This window comes from Asterias amurensis, chromosome 2 (genome assembly GCF_032118995.1).
Source record: "Asterias amurensis chromosome 2, ASM3211899v1".
In the NCBI taxonomy this organism is placed as follows: domain Eukaryota; kingdom Metazoa; phylum Echinodermata; class Asteroidea; order Forcipulatida; family Asteriidae; genus Asterias; species Asterias amurensis.
This window is the reverse complement of record NC_092649.1, coordinates 19,259,181-19,272,981: the sequence shown is the minus strand read 5'-3', so window position 1 is coordinate 19,272,981 and position 13,801 is coordinate 19,259,181. Positions and strand designations below refer to the sequence as shown.

General features: G+C 40.6%; 1 protein-coding gene across 1 annotated transcript; it reads right to left on the bottom strand.

The window, feature by feature from the left end:
- Positions 1-2,833: 2,833 nt before the first annotated feature.
- Positions 2,834-12,134, bottom strand: LOC139954496 (OTU domain-containing protein 5-A-like). Its single transcript, XM_071954311.1, has 9 exons — positions 11,544-12,134; positions 10,010-10,103; positions 9,518-9,582; positions 8,768-8,924; positions 7,574-7,722; positions 6,845-7,036; positions 6,199-6,469; positions 5,757-5,918; positions 2,834-5,160 (listed from the first exon to the last, which is right to left on the bottom strand). The coding sequence occupies exons 1-9, from the start codon at positions 12,012-12,014 to the stop codon at positions 5,045-5,047; spliced, it is 1,677 nt and encodes a 558-aa protein (XP_071810412.1). The 5' UTR covers positions 12,015-12,134; the 3' UTR covers positions 2,834-5,044.
- Positions 12,135-13,801: the final 1,667 nt, after the last annotated feature.

The following is a 13,801-nucleotide window of genomic DNA, read 5'->3' as shown; positions in this document are numbered from 1 at the left end:
TCTCAGTGGTTTCTTTCCCTGCCTTTCACCTCTGTGGACTCGGTTGGAATGCCACCTCAGACCGGAGAGTTCAGGTTGGCTCTGTGGTTTCTTTCCCTGCCTTTCACCCCTGTGAACCCTGGGTCGAATCCCACCTTAGACCGGAGCCTTCAGGTTTGCTCTGTGGTTTATTTCCCTGCCTTTCACCTCTGTGGATCCTGGTTCGAGTCCCACCTCAGACGGGAGCCTTCAGGTTTGCTCTGTGGTTTCTTTCCCTGCCTTTCACCTCTGTGAACCCGGGTCGAATCCCACCTCAGACCGAAGCCTTCAGGTTGGCTCTGTGGTTTCTTTCCCTGTCTTTCACCTCTGTGGACCCCGGTTCGAATCCCACCTCAGACCGGAGCCTTCAGGTTGGCTCTGTGGTTTCTTTCCCTGTCTTTCACCTCTGTGGACCCGGTTCGAATACCACCTCAGACCGGAGCCTTCAGGTTGGCTCTGTGGTTTCTTTCCCTGTCTTTCACCTCTGTGGACCCGGTTCGAATACCACCTCGAGCCTTGCACATGTGGATTGGGTTTTCAGTACCTATCTTACTGCGTGGGTTTTCCTCCCACATCTAAAACTGAACATTTCTTCTTGTTTCCTATCCATTCTGTTATTGGACATTGGTTATGCTGTTGGGTGTGTAATAAATACAAAAAATAAAAAGTAACATTCTCTCTCCATTTGACTGTGTCGTGGGCAACCTATTTCTTGTCCTTTTTGTATCACTGCCTTTTGCAAGGTTCAAGAGTTTGATTCTATACAATAATCAGTCAAGCAAAAATGGAGAAAAACACAAAACTTTGGGGTTATGCAAAGCAAAAAGGACTAGAGCAGGACTTGAACCATTGACCTCCCCCTTACCGTGCTGGCTCTATGTAGCCCTAATGTTGCCGGTTTCCCTATTTTTTCATTACCTTTCTTCAGGGGTGACAGTTGGAAGCTAATTTACCCACTCAGTTTCCCTAAGGTTTTTTTTTTTTTAATTCCTTCAATTTCTCCGTTTTCTTTTTTCGACAAACTGCAGTTTCATTTAATTACTTCTGGTTTTAAAGCCAAGGATTCTCAGAACAGTGAACTATAATCACAAACACTCGCAAAAAAAAAACATTTAGAGAAAATTTGTCTTTATAAACCAAAACCAAACGGTGCACTCCTCCCGTGTCCACAATATCTCAAAAAGGCTAATGGAGAAAAGACTGGGAAGGAAGTTTCAGTTTAAAGGCAGTGGACACTCTTGGTTACTCAAAATATTAATGAGCATAAAACCTTGCTTGGTAACGAGTAATGGGGAGAGGTTGGTAGTGTAAAACATTGTGAGAAACGGCTCCCTCTGAAGTGACATAGTTTTTGAGAAAGAATTAATTTTACACGAATTTGATTTCAAGACTTCGGATTCAGAAATTGAGGTCTCGAAATCAAGCATCTGAAAGCATACAACTTCGTGTGACAAGGGTGTTTTTTCTTTCATTATTATCTCGCAACTTCGACGACCAATTGAGCTCAAATTTTCACAGGTTGTCTATTTTAAATGCATATGTTGTGATACATCAAGTGAGAAGACTGGTCTTTGACAATTACCAGTAGTGTCCAGTGTCTTCAAGATGTGGGAGGAAAACCCCAAAAGAATTGCTACCGGGCAACCTCGGTAGTCTAGTTGGTAAGACACTGCTCTAGAATTGCAAGGGTCGTTGTTTCGAATCCCACCCGAGCATCATGCCTGTGATATTTTTTCACAGGACTCGGGAGAGCACTGAGTATACAGTGCTAATACACATCGGTGTATGGGTAAAAAAAAAAAAAAAAATTAAACCAAAAGAATTGTTTCAGGAAAAACCCACGCAGTCTTGTAGGAACTGAAAACCCAATCCATGTAGTGCCCCCGGTGGGATTCGAACCAGGGTTCTAGGCGAGGAAAGATTCTGTTACACCAACTAGTTTTTAAATGACTGTATTCTAAAGCCGTTTTTACACAAGGAAAATAAGCAGGGGTCCATGGGCCTAAGAATGCAACCTTGTCAAGTCCACATCATGTGAAATGTACCTCTGCTTTGCATTAGCATGGGTCCCTTGGCTTTTTCTGACTACGGTCAAGACCAGCGACCAAAAAACCACAAAGTTGTAAAAGGACACAACGATCGTCCGTGCGTTATGTAACACATCCAATAGACTTGATGACAAGTCATTGGCGCTGCCCCAAACGCATACTGCCTCGTTCATGCAACAGTCACAGTGCAATTATCGTTCATGCAACGGTCGTAGGTAGTGCGTGGCAAGGTCCGTCATCAGCAGCTCTAATTGCCACAGACTCAACACACATACTGGGATCGAGGATGTGTTTACCGTCCCCATAGCTACACTGTGCTTAAAGACACTGGACACTATTGGTAATTGTCAAAGACCAGTCTTCCCACGTGGTGTATCTCAACATATACATATAATAACAAACCAGTGAAAATTTGAACTCAATCGGTCATCGAAGTTGCGAGATAAAAAGAAAAGAAAAAAGATCCTTGTCACCACAGTTGTGTGCTTTCAGAAGCTTGATTTCGAGATCACAAATTCTTAACTTGAGGTCTCGAAATCAAATTCATGGAAAATTACTTCTTTCTCGAAAACTACGTCATTTCAGAGGGAGCCGTTTCTCACGTTTTAAACTATCAGCCTCTCTCCATTACTCGTTACCAAGTAAGGTTTTATGCTAATAATTATTTTGAGTAATTACCAATAGTGTCCACTGCCTCTAACAATTACCGACTTGATTTCAAGACTACACATCCTAAAGAAACCAAGTTCAAATATCAACACAAAATCTTCTCTTCTCTGGTTAGATAAGGAATTTATTTTCTTTCAAGTAAATATTATTGACTTTATACCAATATTGAGTGAAAAAAAGGAAAAAAGCTTACTTTACCCCTTGTACATTGAGCAATAACAGCGTCTGATAGCATTTGCATTTTGCTTAAAATTAAACAAAATAAAATAATTAACAGTAAGGGAAAAAAACAACATAAATAACTTAATAAACCAACAACGCTTTAAAATGACTAATACAATTTGTTAGAAATGTACATAAAAAGATACAATTGATAACTGAATTGTAGGATCTCAATAAATTACTACGAATTCCTTCCATTTTTAAAGAGTAAGAAAATACGCGTTTATATACACCTAAATGGTGAAGGAAAAAAGTTAATAATCCAATACTTGTATGAAGAAAATGAGATAAATTCAAATGAAAGGATACTTTGAGATTAGAGTTCATTTTACTAGTGTTTGAAAATGCAGTTAAGAAATAGTAACCCTGTAGTGTTTTCAAAGTGACGATTTTGTTGGATACGAATTTTTAGTGGTTAAGAGCAACGGACTTAAGCTCTGGTGTTTCTGATCAGCAGAGTGTGGGTTCGAATCCCAGTCGTGACACTTGTGTCCTTGAGCAATACGCTCAACCATGATGTTTCATCCTTCGGATGGGACGTAAAGCCATTGGTCTTGTGTGTTGTGAACGCACGTAAAAGAACCCAGTGCACTGGCCGTGGTGTTCCTGGTTCTAGAACTGCAAGTTCATTTTTCCAAATCAAGTACAAATTTAAGACGTCATCTTCAAAATGGAAATTTCCATTAAAAAAATCTGAAAATGAGTTGTACAGGTAGTACATAAATTCCATTTTTCATGCTCATATGGAAAAAACAGAGATACATTCCTTTATGGAACGTTGAAATAAATAGCGCTGATCTACGTGGAAATTAATTAAATGTTTCTAGAGTATAAAGGAAAAAAACAATCTGCTCACTTCCCGACCAAAACACAACAGAATATAAAAAAAGCTACATGAATAAGAAAAGTCTAGATGAGGTGTTTACAATATAGCCATAACGTGACGTTAAATTTCTACAGAGTACAATTTTCCATAAATCTAGTTTATGCAGCTTGGTTAACGATTTTAGCCTTTCCACAGAAATGATAATTTGTTCTTTTTTAACCCCGGAAAAAATTTGTTTAGTTGTTTTGGTTTGCTTTTCCTTCGCAACGCTTCCAGAAAGTTATAGGTCCAAGGGAAAGAAAATAGTTAAAGAACAATCCAAGGATAATTTCATCCCAAGCTAAGAAAGGTCTTGCTGGTTTCCGGCCAAAATAGCAGCAGGCCAGTATGCTTCGTTTAAGAAAGAGCAAAGGCACCAAGGCTTTTTCTCCTTGGTAAAGGGCACCCTATGAGGAAATTGTAAATTTCTACTGGAGCATTTCAAGGGCACCAAGGCAAGGACTAAAGGCATGGAGGCAATCGCCTTTGTTGCCTCCATGAAGTATCGGGCCTGTATTTATAGCACATTGGGTACATTGCTTATGGTTGGTTCCCTGCTTATTTTCGTTTCGCAGAATTTTTTGCCAAATCATTTGGATCCTGGTTTTTTTCAAGTAATTTCCACTTGTTTTGGGAACATTTGAGAACAAGAGTTGAAGATTAAGTTTAACATTGATGATGTATAACTTCTCAAGTGAGATCTTCAACACGCAGCGTTTGTGGGAAGTGGAATATTGGCGGAAAAGTAAGAAATGCAGGCGATCATCCGGACGGTGTTCTGAGCTCGCACCAACAGTAAATGTCATGCTTTTTTAACTACTACCTAGGCGGAAGGTAGAAAATCAGCCGGGACTACCACATTAGCATTAGTTGATCAAGGCGACTTCTTGTTATTTCACTTCAGTATCTTAATTGGTCTCAATGCTTCGACTAGCCTGCTCTAGTCATCAGTACAAGTCACCAAGCAAATCCTACACATGTAATATCTTTCTCATCTCTATTTTATCCCAAAATAATTCCTTAACAAAACCCAAATTCCTGACCACCCTAAATATTCACCTGAACAAGACACCATCCATACATGACGTACTTTTCACGTCTGATCCCCCAATCCATACATTTTTTGTTGTTGCAAATTTAAAGCGAAAAAAGTCGGTACTACAATGCAGTGCTCCTACTAATTTAAGTAAATTTGTTGTTTTATATACATGGCCGTTGACCATTAGCTGTCGGCGTTGTGCGCTGAATGATGGTGTTTTAAATTGTCCAGGTATTCCTGCTGTGACTGGGCAAGAACTGACGCTAAGATCTCCTCTTCCGTACCCCATTCGGATAAAGCTGAAAGAGAGAAAGAAAAAGAACAAAAATCAGAATTTTAAAAATGGGCAAACTGGATTTTGAGAGAGTTCCATTTCCAGCGAGCAGCATGCTCAAAATTACTAGCTCATCTTGTCGACTTCAAAGGACTGGTGTAACTTTACTACAGATCATCTAGTTACTGAAAAGGACTAGTGCAACTTTATGATATCATCTGGTATAGAGGAATGGACTGGTGCAAGTTCACTGGCGCAATTTCACTAGTGAAGTTTATTAATGTTTCGCATGGCTAAGTGGTCTTCAGCGACAATATCTCATGGCAATGTGTTCAGAGTGTGGGTTCGATTTCTGATCATGACAACACACTGCTTCTTATCACTCAGGAGTAAATGGGTTGATGTGGTTGTTGATGGTTTTGTGATTGTTGAGGAGTAGCAACCCATGGGTTAAAGGCAGTGGACACTAATGGTAATTACTCAGAATAATACTTCGACGACCGATTGAGCTCAAATTTTCACAGGTTTGTTATTTTATGCATAAATTGAGATACATCAACTGTGAAGACTAGTCTTTGACAATTACCAGTAGTGCCAGCGTCTTTAAACTTCTCGACTTACCATATTCGGTCGGAGGAATATCCTGCAAGATGGGTACGTTGTTGGAGGTGGCGGAGATACCCGATGGTCCAGCTTGGGGACTTGGGGTGTTGCGAGCTGAAGCTGATAATGGAGAAACAGATCTCTGATTGGACGATCCCAGCTTTCCTGAATCTTGGAAATCTAAAACGAAAATTTCAGAACAGCTTATTGACGTGATCACTAGAGATACAGAGTCTGAAATTGTGGGACTTCCAAACATGATGAGGGATGTACACCTCTGCAGTCGATTCACCAAACACTAGGATTCTCGTCCGAACTAAGAATGGTTTTGGTGTTCCAACGTCTATGGTTACTGCAATTATCTTAATCCTAAGCTAGGAAGAGTTTGGTGTCTGGCATGACGTCGGAATGAAACCTCAGTTGCTACCACTTAATGATGATGATGAAAAACACGACTTACCTATCAGAGACGCCCCCTGTCCAACCGGCTGGGGACTCGTAGGTAGAAGAACGCTCTTATGACTCGACCCAGCTTCGGATCGATCCGGACTGTTGGGCCTGGAGCTCGGGAGGTTATGGTGATGGTGAGGTGCACCGTGGTGAGGGGCACCATGGTGAGATCGGTGGCTACCCATGGAGGAACTACTGCTGGTCGGAACTACTTTAGGAACCTCCCACCAATTGGGGGAATCGGGAGGGGCGGAGCTACAGGTGGCCGAGGCTGGTTGAATCTGGTGGACGTAGAAATATCATAAAAACAGTGGCTTCTTATATAGCGCATATCCCTCACTCATAGAAGTTTCCAGAGTTTAAAGGGTTTCTTTATCTTTTTTCTGTATCACGTTTTGGGCCATGACATGAATCACTACTCACTGTGAATAAAGAGATCCAGTTTTATTATTAGTCAAGTTTTTGAGAGAAAAAATCTGAAAATCAGAGCAATGTTTTCAGCTTTCAGGAGGGTCACGTAACCCATTGTACATGCCAAAATAATTTTTGTGAAAATGTTTTAAAAAAACTACAGCACCTCAGCAAGTAATAAACTTTCTACCATCATTATCGTGTACGTTAAATGTAAATCTGTGGAGTTCCTGAATTCAACTCACAATCTTTTTCCTAGCTCGTTCTTCGTTATCACGTAGCCATTGCATGTAGGACTCTCTAGCGATCTGTTCCTCTATTGCATCGTTCGTTGCTTCCCAGTCTGTGGCTCGTAGTTTGTCCTCCAGCATGGTTGTCTCGAGCTCGGTGTTCTCTGAATGTCTCAGAGCCTCTCGGACCAGAGTCTTGTCAGCGAGCTGTCGGCAAAGCGAGGAGAAGTGCCTTTTAGTTTAGTTCATTGCCTTTAAAAGCAACAACAGTGGTACAAAAAGTAAGCTCCGAAAGGCACACAGATCCACTTAATATTAGATCGTCTTTGTACCACAAAATTCAAATCTCTTCTCAAAACTTATCTTATGTCACAGGTTTCCAAGGACAAGTTTTGTTGCGTTTGTTTACTTTTTGTTTAGTGATCATTGACCCAATAACCTGATCATTGAGTCAATAACATTCCTTTAATCTTTCTCAGCTCTACGCTGCCGTGGTGCTCCAAAGGCTTTTTCATACACAATATCAACCTCTACCCTCGCAGGTACCCATTTATACCCCTGGGTAAAGAAAGGCAATTCTAGTACGTATCTTGCTCAAGGACACAAGTGTCATGACCGGGATTCGAACCCACACTCTGACTAAACCACCAGAACTTGAATTCGATGCTGTAAACCACTTGGCCATGACACCTTATATGTTACCCCAGGAAATAAAATCATTCTTAAAATTGACAACGGACTCACCCCTGGTACAAACGATGGCATCCCGAGACCCACACCGATGGTGGCTTTATGAGGGTTGACGACAGAGTTATAATGAACGCTGCGATGATAACTCACTCTGATTGGCTCATTATCCGTCTTGTTTATCGTATGAAAGGTGTTAATTGGTTCTGATTGGATAAAGAAAGGATGTATATTAATCGATGGTAGTTTTGCACAGGGGGACTGTGAACAATTTCCCTTGTATAGCAGAGCAAAATGCTACCCAAAATGTTTCAATTGCTACTCAAAAAATCAGGACTTGCTACTCTCAAAATAAGTTCAGTCTAAATTTCTTGCTATTATGCAAACTTGCTGGGGGATAAAGAAATTAATTTGTTTTTACCCATACACTGGAAAGTGTATTAAGCACTGTATACTCAGTACTTCCCAGAGTTCTGTGAAAAATATTCCACAGGCAAATCACACAGGTGGCATTCGAGCCACCAAACCAGACCAAAAAAGTCTGTCCCAAGCCAAAACATATGGCTCATCAGGCCTGTGTTTATATGCAGTTTTGTTGGCATTAAACAACAGAGAATATTTCCCCCGGACAAGATGCCAGTCCATCGCAGGTTACTCCCCACTTCTCGCCGGTACCCATTTGTACTCCTAGGTGGAGAGAAGCTATTATGATAAAGTGCCTTACCTAAGCACACAAATGTTGCAACTCACCAGGACAGGATTCAAACCCACATTCTGTAAATTTCAGAACTTGAGTCAGCCCCCGAACAAGACCGCTTGGCCACAACACTCCTCGATGTTTGAGAGGGCAAGGCCATTTTTTATTTTGCACAAAGCACTTCCATTGGAAATCTCTGAATTGGAAAACTTTTGAAGGGGCAACCAGGCCAAGAAGACCATGGCCTCTGTGTAACTACACAGGCATGCAGTACTTTATCTTTGACTGGCTTTGTTCAATTAAGAAGTACCAAACTAGTGACTAAACCTACTTTCTTAAAGTATAGTATACATCCTCACCAGTGCTGTACTCAAAAACTTCTATGGGAAACTTTTGAAAGGACACCAAGGCCAAGACAGGGCAACTGTGTAATTCCATGCCTGGCAAGGCATGCTATACGTTGTCTTTGACTGGCTTTGTTTAATTAATAACGAACTAGCGATTTAACCAACTTTCTGTAAAAAAAAGTTTTCTGGAATTGTGAACATCCTCACCAGTACTGTACACAAAGACCTCAATATTGCGGTTGTACATCTCCGACAGCGCTTGCATCTCTACGTGGTTGCCATGGCAATCATCCATGCGTTTCCGGGTGACGTAGGTGGCAAAATCCTCCGTCACATACTGGGAGTAGTAATCTGCGTTCTTCATCTGAAACGCAAGCAAGCAAAGAGCTTGTTACATGAAGACACTTTTCAAGTAAGATGGCATCTTTTAAATGCATGCTGTCACACGCTCCAAAAGTGCCCTCATTGGGTTCCAAAAAGCGCCCTCACTGGGGTCAAAAGGAGGCAAATGATTGGACAATGGCTGTTCTTTGCGCGCGGAGAAAGATTCCACTATTAAAATAGGTGTTCCCCTGCAAGCCAAAACGTGGCAGAAGTGGGAAGAGTTTTGGAGACATCCAGGAGCAGCCGTTGAACTTTGCTCTTGAAGGGGCACAGCAATTTCCCTCAGGTAAGGGGCACTTCTATGAGGAAAATGTACATTTCTATTGGAACTTTGTTAAGGGCACCAGAGCAAAAGCACAGGACACCGTGGCAACTGCCTGGTTGTGGGTGCCTTGGGTTAAATGGATGCCTGCAAAAGCCTGCTACAAAGAACAGTTCGCTCCACTTAATCAGAGGTTAGATCTGGGTAGGTCTAAATGTTTGTGCAATTTTGTGCACAAGTAAACAGGTAAAAATATTTTCCAGCCCCTTACAAAAAAAAACTACACAACTTTATAAGTTATCTTAACTCACCATGTAATCCATGCAATGACCTCGCACAATGTTATGCCATTCTTGGTCACCGTACACTTGGTCGGCTGTGAAGAGAAAAAAAGCGTGGACAAATTTTATGGAGGCACTCTGGAGTTTTCAGTGGTTGAATGTTGTCCGTCTCTGTATGAGACCTACTCCTTTTGCAAAGCACAATCTAAAGGTTTACAAGGTGATGCAGCGCAATATGCTGCCAATCAAACCAGGAACACCAGGTGAACCCCTTCACCTTTCTCAGTGCACTGGGTACTTTTATTGCGTTACACAACACACAGGACCAAAGGTTTTATGTCCCATCCAAAGGATGAAGCAAATCATGGTTAATTGTCTTGCTAAAGGACACAGGTGTCACAAAAGGGACTCGAACCCACACTCTGCTGATCACAAACACCAGAGTTTGGGTCTGATGCGCCGAGTCTTAACCGCTAGGCCCCACCTTGACACAATTATTATAGTGAAAATTGTTAAACATACCGACAGCCCTAAAGAGGCACGCTCCATCTGGTGACATGTGTTTGATAATAAAGTGTCGTTTCTCCTTAAGCGCCTTTTCAAACATTCTTTCATTCTGAACGAAGAAACATAAAAATGGTTATCAGTTACAACAAACATCATAAACAAGAATGAAAAACTTTTATAACATATTGACATCGTGACTGAGCTATATCCTATAGAAACTGTTAAAGGCAGTGGACACTATTGGTAATTACTCAAAATAATTATTAGCACAAAACCTTACTTTGTAACGAGTAATGGGGAGAGGTTGGTAGTACAAAACATTGTGAGAAACAGCTCCCTCTGAAGTGAATCATGAACAATAGTGTTCAGTGTCTTTGCAAGTTGTTTGAAATATTTTTACCAAAATATTGGGTGAGAGTCATTGCTCACAAAAATGTCAGAAAACCTAAATCGCATGATCCAATGTTAGAAATAGAAGATTGAAATGAGGGCAATTATACCTTCTGGTAACTCTGTAAGAATCATAAAAGAGAATCATAAACAGCCAGCCATGACAAGGTGGGCACTTTTTGTAGAACACAAAAAACAATGTCAACAGATTTACTTTAAACCCAAACAGTTTGAGAATACTGCTGGTAGAAAGCTTCCCTTACTTGCTGAGGTGTTAGTCATGTACAATGGATTTTTTGGGACATTGTTTTACTCATTTCTAGAAAACTACAGCACATTGGAAATTTCTTGTCACTGCGATCATTAAAAAGAAACAAATTCTTATTGTTTGGCCATTGAAGAAGTCAGAGAAGCATTGAAGTTTCAAGTTTTCAGTCATGATTGGGAAGATAAGGTCTCTCAGACATATTCTACCTCAATGGACAAAGTGAACTTAATCACTGTGCTAGCCAAAAACACCAAGTAGCGAAGACAAGGAAATAAGTTTTAGTTTTAGATGTAAGCGGAAAACCCCAGAAAAAATGTTTCCAGGGAAAAACCCACACAATCAGGTAGGGACGTAGGGCCTACACGTAGAACAAGGAAAGAGGTTCTTTTCGCTATCAGCATTCCTGGATGGAGAAGAAAGCAGAACAAACTTCAGTCACAGCAGTTCTAGGAGTAGTGCCCCTTGTGTGATTCGAACCGGGGTCCTAGAGCTTAGAGGTAGAAGGCAAGGCAAGATATCACTATGCCAACCTGACCACCCAAATCTAACTTCATTAGAATCCAAAATTATAAATTAGTCGGCGATTGAAACTTTCCCTACAACCTTTTCACTTATCCATTTGTGTAGATTTTATAATCACTTTGAACATGAACTTTATATTTCAGGCCTGGAATTGCACGCCGGCCAAATACTCCATTGCCCCTGTTCTTGGCCTTGGTGACCACCAAATATTTCCCACTGACTTTAAATAAGATTTTCCAGTTATGTTATGGAAGTTGGAACCCCTTTTGTTTGCAAAATGAAAATGGCCTTGCCCTTTCAACATGTTCAATTGTATCAATGATGAAATTCCAGACCCGATATTTATTTGTAAGCACTCGTTTAAATCACCTCTTCATTGTAAAACGGCTGCGTATCATATTCATCCCCACTGTTACAACCCCCCTCTTCATTTTCCTCCACTCGCTCCTCCCCCTCCCTCCTATCGTTCTCCACATCCCCCCGGTGTTGAAGCCACGATACGGAAGCCTGATGATCAAGCCGGTGTGGCGACGATCTATGCCTCGCTCGTTTGTTGCTTCCATGACCTCCAAGTTCATGCCCATCAAAGGGGCTCCTACAGTCATGGGAAGCACCCGAAAGTCTGTCGTCTAAGGGGTTAGATGACGACCAACGAGGAGGGGAATTGCGGGTCTTAGGCCGGGCGCCTCCCCTACCCTCAACATTGCCGCTGTGCCCGTGGGCGCCGTGCGGATGAGTATGCGATGATGAGTGATGACCGTGTCCGTGATGTTGGTGATTTTCACCCGATTCGGGGCCCCTTTTCTCCTGCGGCGCCTTCTTCTTGGGTAGAATTGTCATTATGAAGGCCTTTTCTTCACCGCTCTTGCTTCCTTTGAGGGGAAAAGAGGAGGAATTCGGGTTTTTAATCCACTTCTCCGGTCAGGACACTCCTCTCTTCCATAACCAAAACAAGACGAAGTAATATGGCGCGCAATGACTTGTGGGTAAAATGTAAATTGTGAAGAGAAATGATATGGTTCGTTGCTAACTGTACTTTACATTCCTTAGCTCAGTGCATTATTGATTACAGACACCAGACTGCATGTATATTTTTCGCATCAAAAATTGCCACCGTTAATTTGGTATAGCGCCCTCTACTTACTAAAATGATACACCAATAATTATTATGAAAAATGGTTTTGTACAAAAGAAACGGAATAACATTGGTAATTGACAGATTGATAACAAATCGACAATAGTTAATTTGTGAATCGGGACATAGAACTTGAACTTTCATATTCAAATAATATTGCTCACTTACAATAATCGAATGCTATGAAATAATTAGAAAAATCTTTAATTATTACTTTGGGAAAACAAAAAAATCAAGAATTGATTTGTTTATTGGGACATTGGGACAAATTCTTAACAATATTATTAGTTTGTTCATTGTGACATAGAACTTACTTGCATCTTCAAATCCTACTGTTCATTAAAAAATAACTGTGTCCCATGAAAAGAATACTGCTTGATTAAGTTTTTAAATATATTCGATTTCTTGGTCTAAGTCTAAGACCGTTCTGGTACAGCCTAAACAATGGACCTTTCTTGTATTTTTTTTTCGTCACAGGGACTAATAACTTAGCCTTACGATCGAGAAAAGAAAAAGAAAAAAAGGCGGGAGCTCTGGTACCCACTGCTTAAAGACACTATACACGTTTGGTAATTGTCAAAGACAACTGTTCTCACTTCATAAGCATTAAATAACAAGCCTGTGAAAATTTGGGCTCAATTGATCTTTGAAGTTGCGAGAAAAAGATGAAAGAAAAGACACCCTTGTTGGACAAATTTGTGTACTTTCAGATAGGAATAAAAGATTTTCTAGCTAGAAGGCTTTTATTATCTTAGTGAGAAATCACCTCTCTCTCAAAAACTACAATACTTCAGAGGGAGTCATTTCCCACAATGTTTTATATTATCAACAGCTCTCCAATGCTCGTTACCAATTCAGTTGTTAAGTTAAACATTAATGTTTTGGGTAATTACCAAACGTGTACCTTCCCTTTAAGCACACAGAGTAGCCAAGCACAAGCTTGATATAGGTATAAACACCCAAAACTATACCCCGTAAGTCTTATGTACAATATTTATAACCGGTATCCTGCTCATTCCGCTTACAGGACGATTGTTTTAAAAGGCATTGGACACTATTGGTAATTACTCAAAATATTTATGAGCAGTACAACCTTTAGTAACGAGTATAAGAGAGCTGTTGATAATATACAACATTGTGAGAAACGGCTCCCGCTGAAGTAATGTAGTTTTCGAGAAAGAAGTAAATTTGAACGTAAAACTATTTTATTTTGAGACCTCATAATTAGAACTTTAAAGGTATCGAAATCAAGCATCTTAAAGCACACTTTCGTGTACTAAGGGTGGTTATTCTTTCATTATTATCTCGCAACTTCGACGACAAATATTGAGTTCAAATTATTTCACAGGTTTGCTTTTTTGTGCATCATTTTTTATACTAGAATACATCAAATGAAGACTGGTCTTTCACAATAACCAAAAGTTTCCAGTGTCTTTGTACTATTTTTTCCCCAGCTCTATACAATTGGGCTATGGTCACATGATCATAGACC

Coding starts and splice junctions, on each gene's coding strand:
- LOC139954496 (XM_071954311.1), bottom strand. CDS start 12,014: ATGACAATTCTACCCAAGAAGAAGGCGCCGCAGGAGAAAAGGGGCCCC. Junction 9,583..10,009: donor GTGCCTCTTTAGGGCTGTCG/GTATGTTTAACA, acceptor TTCTCTTCACAG/CCGACCAAGTGTACGGTGAC. Junction 5,161..5,756: donor TATTCCTCCGACCGAATATG/GTAAGTCGAGAA, acceptor TCTCTCTTTCAG/CTTTATCCGAATGGGGTACG.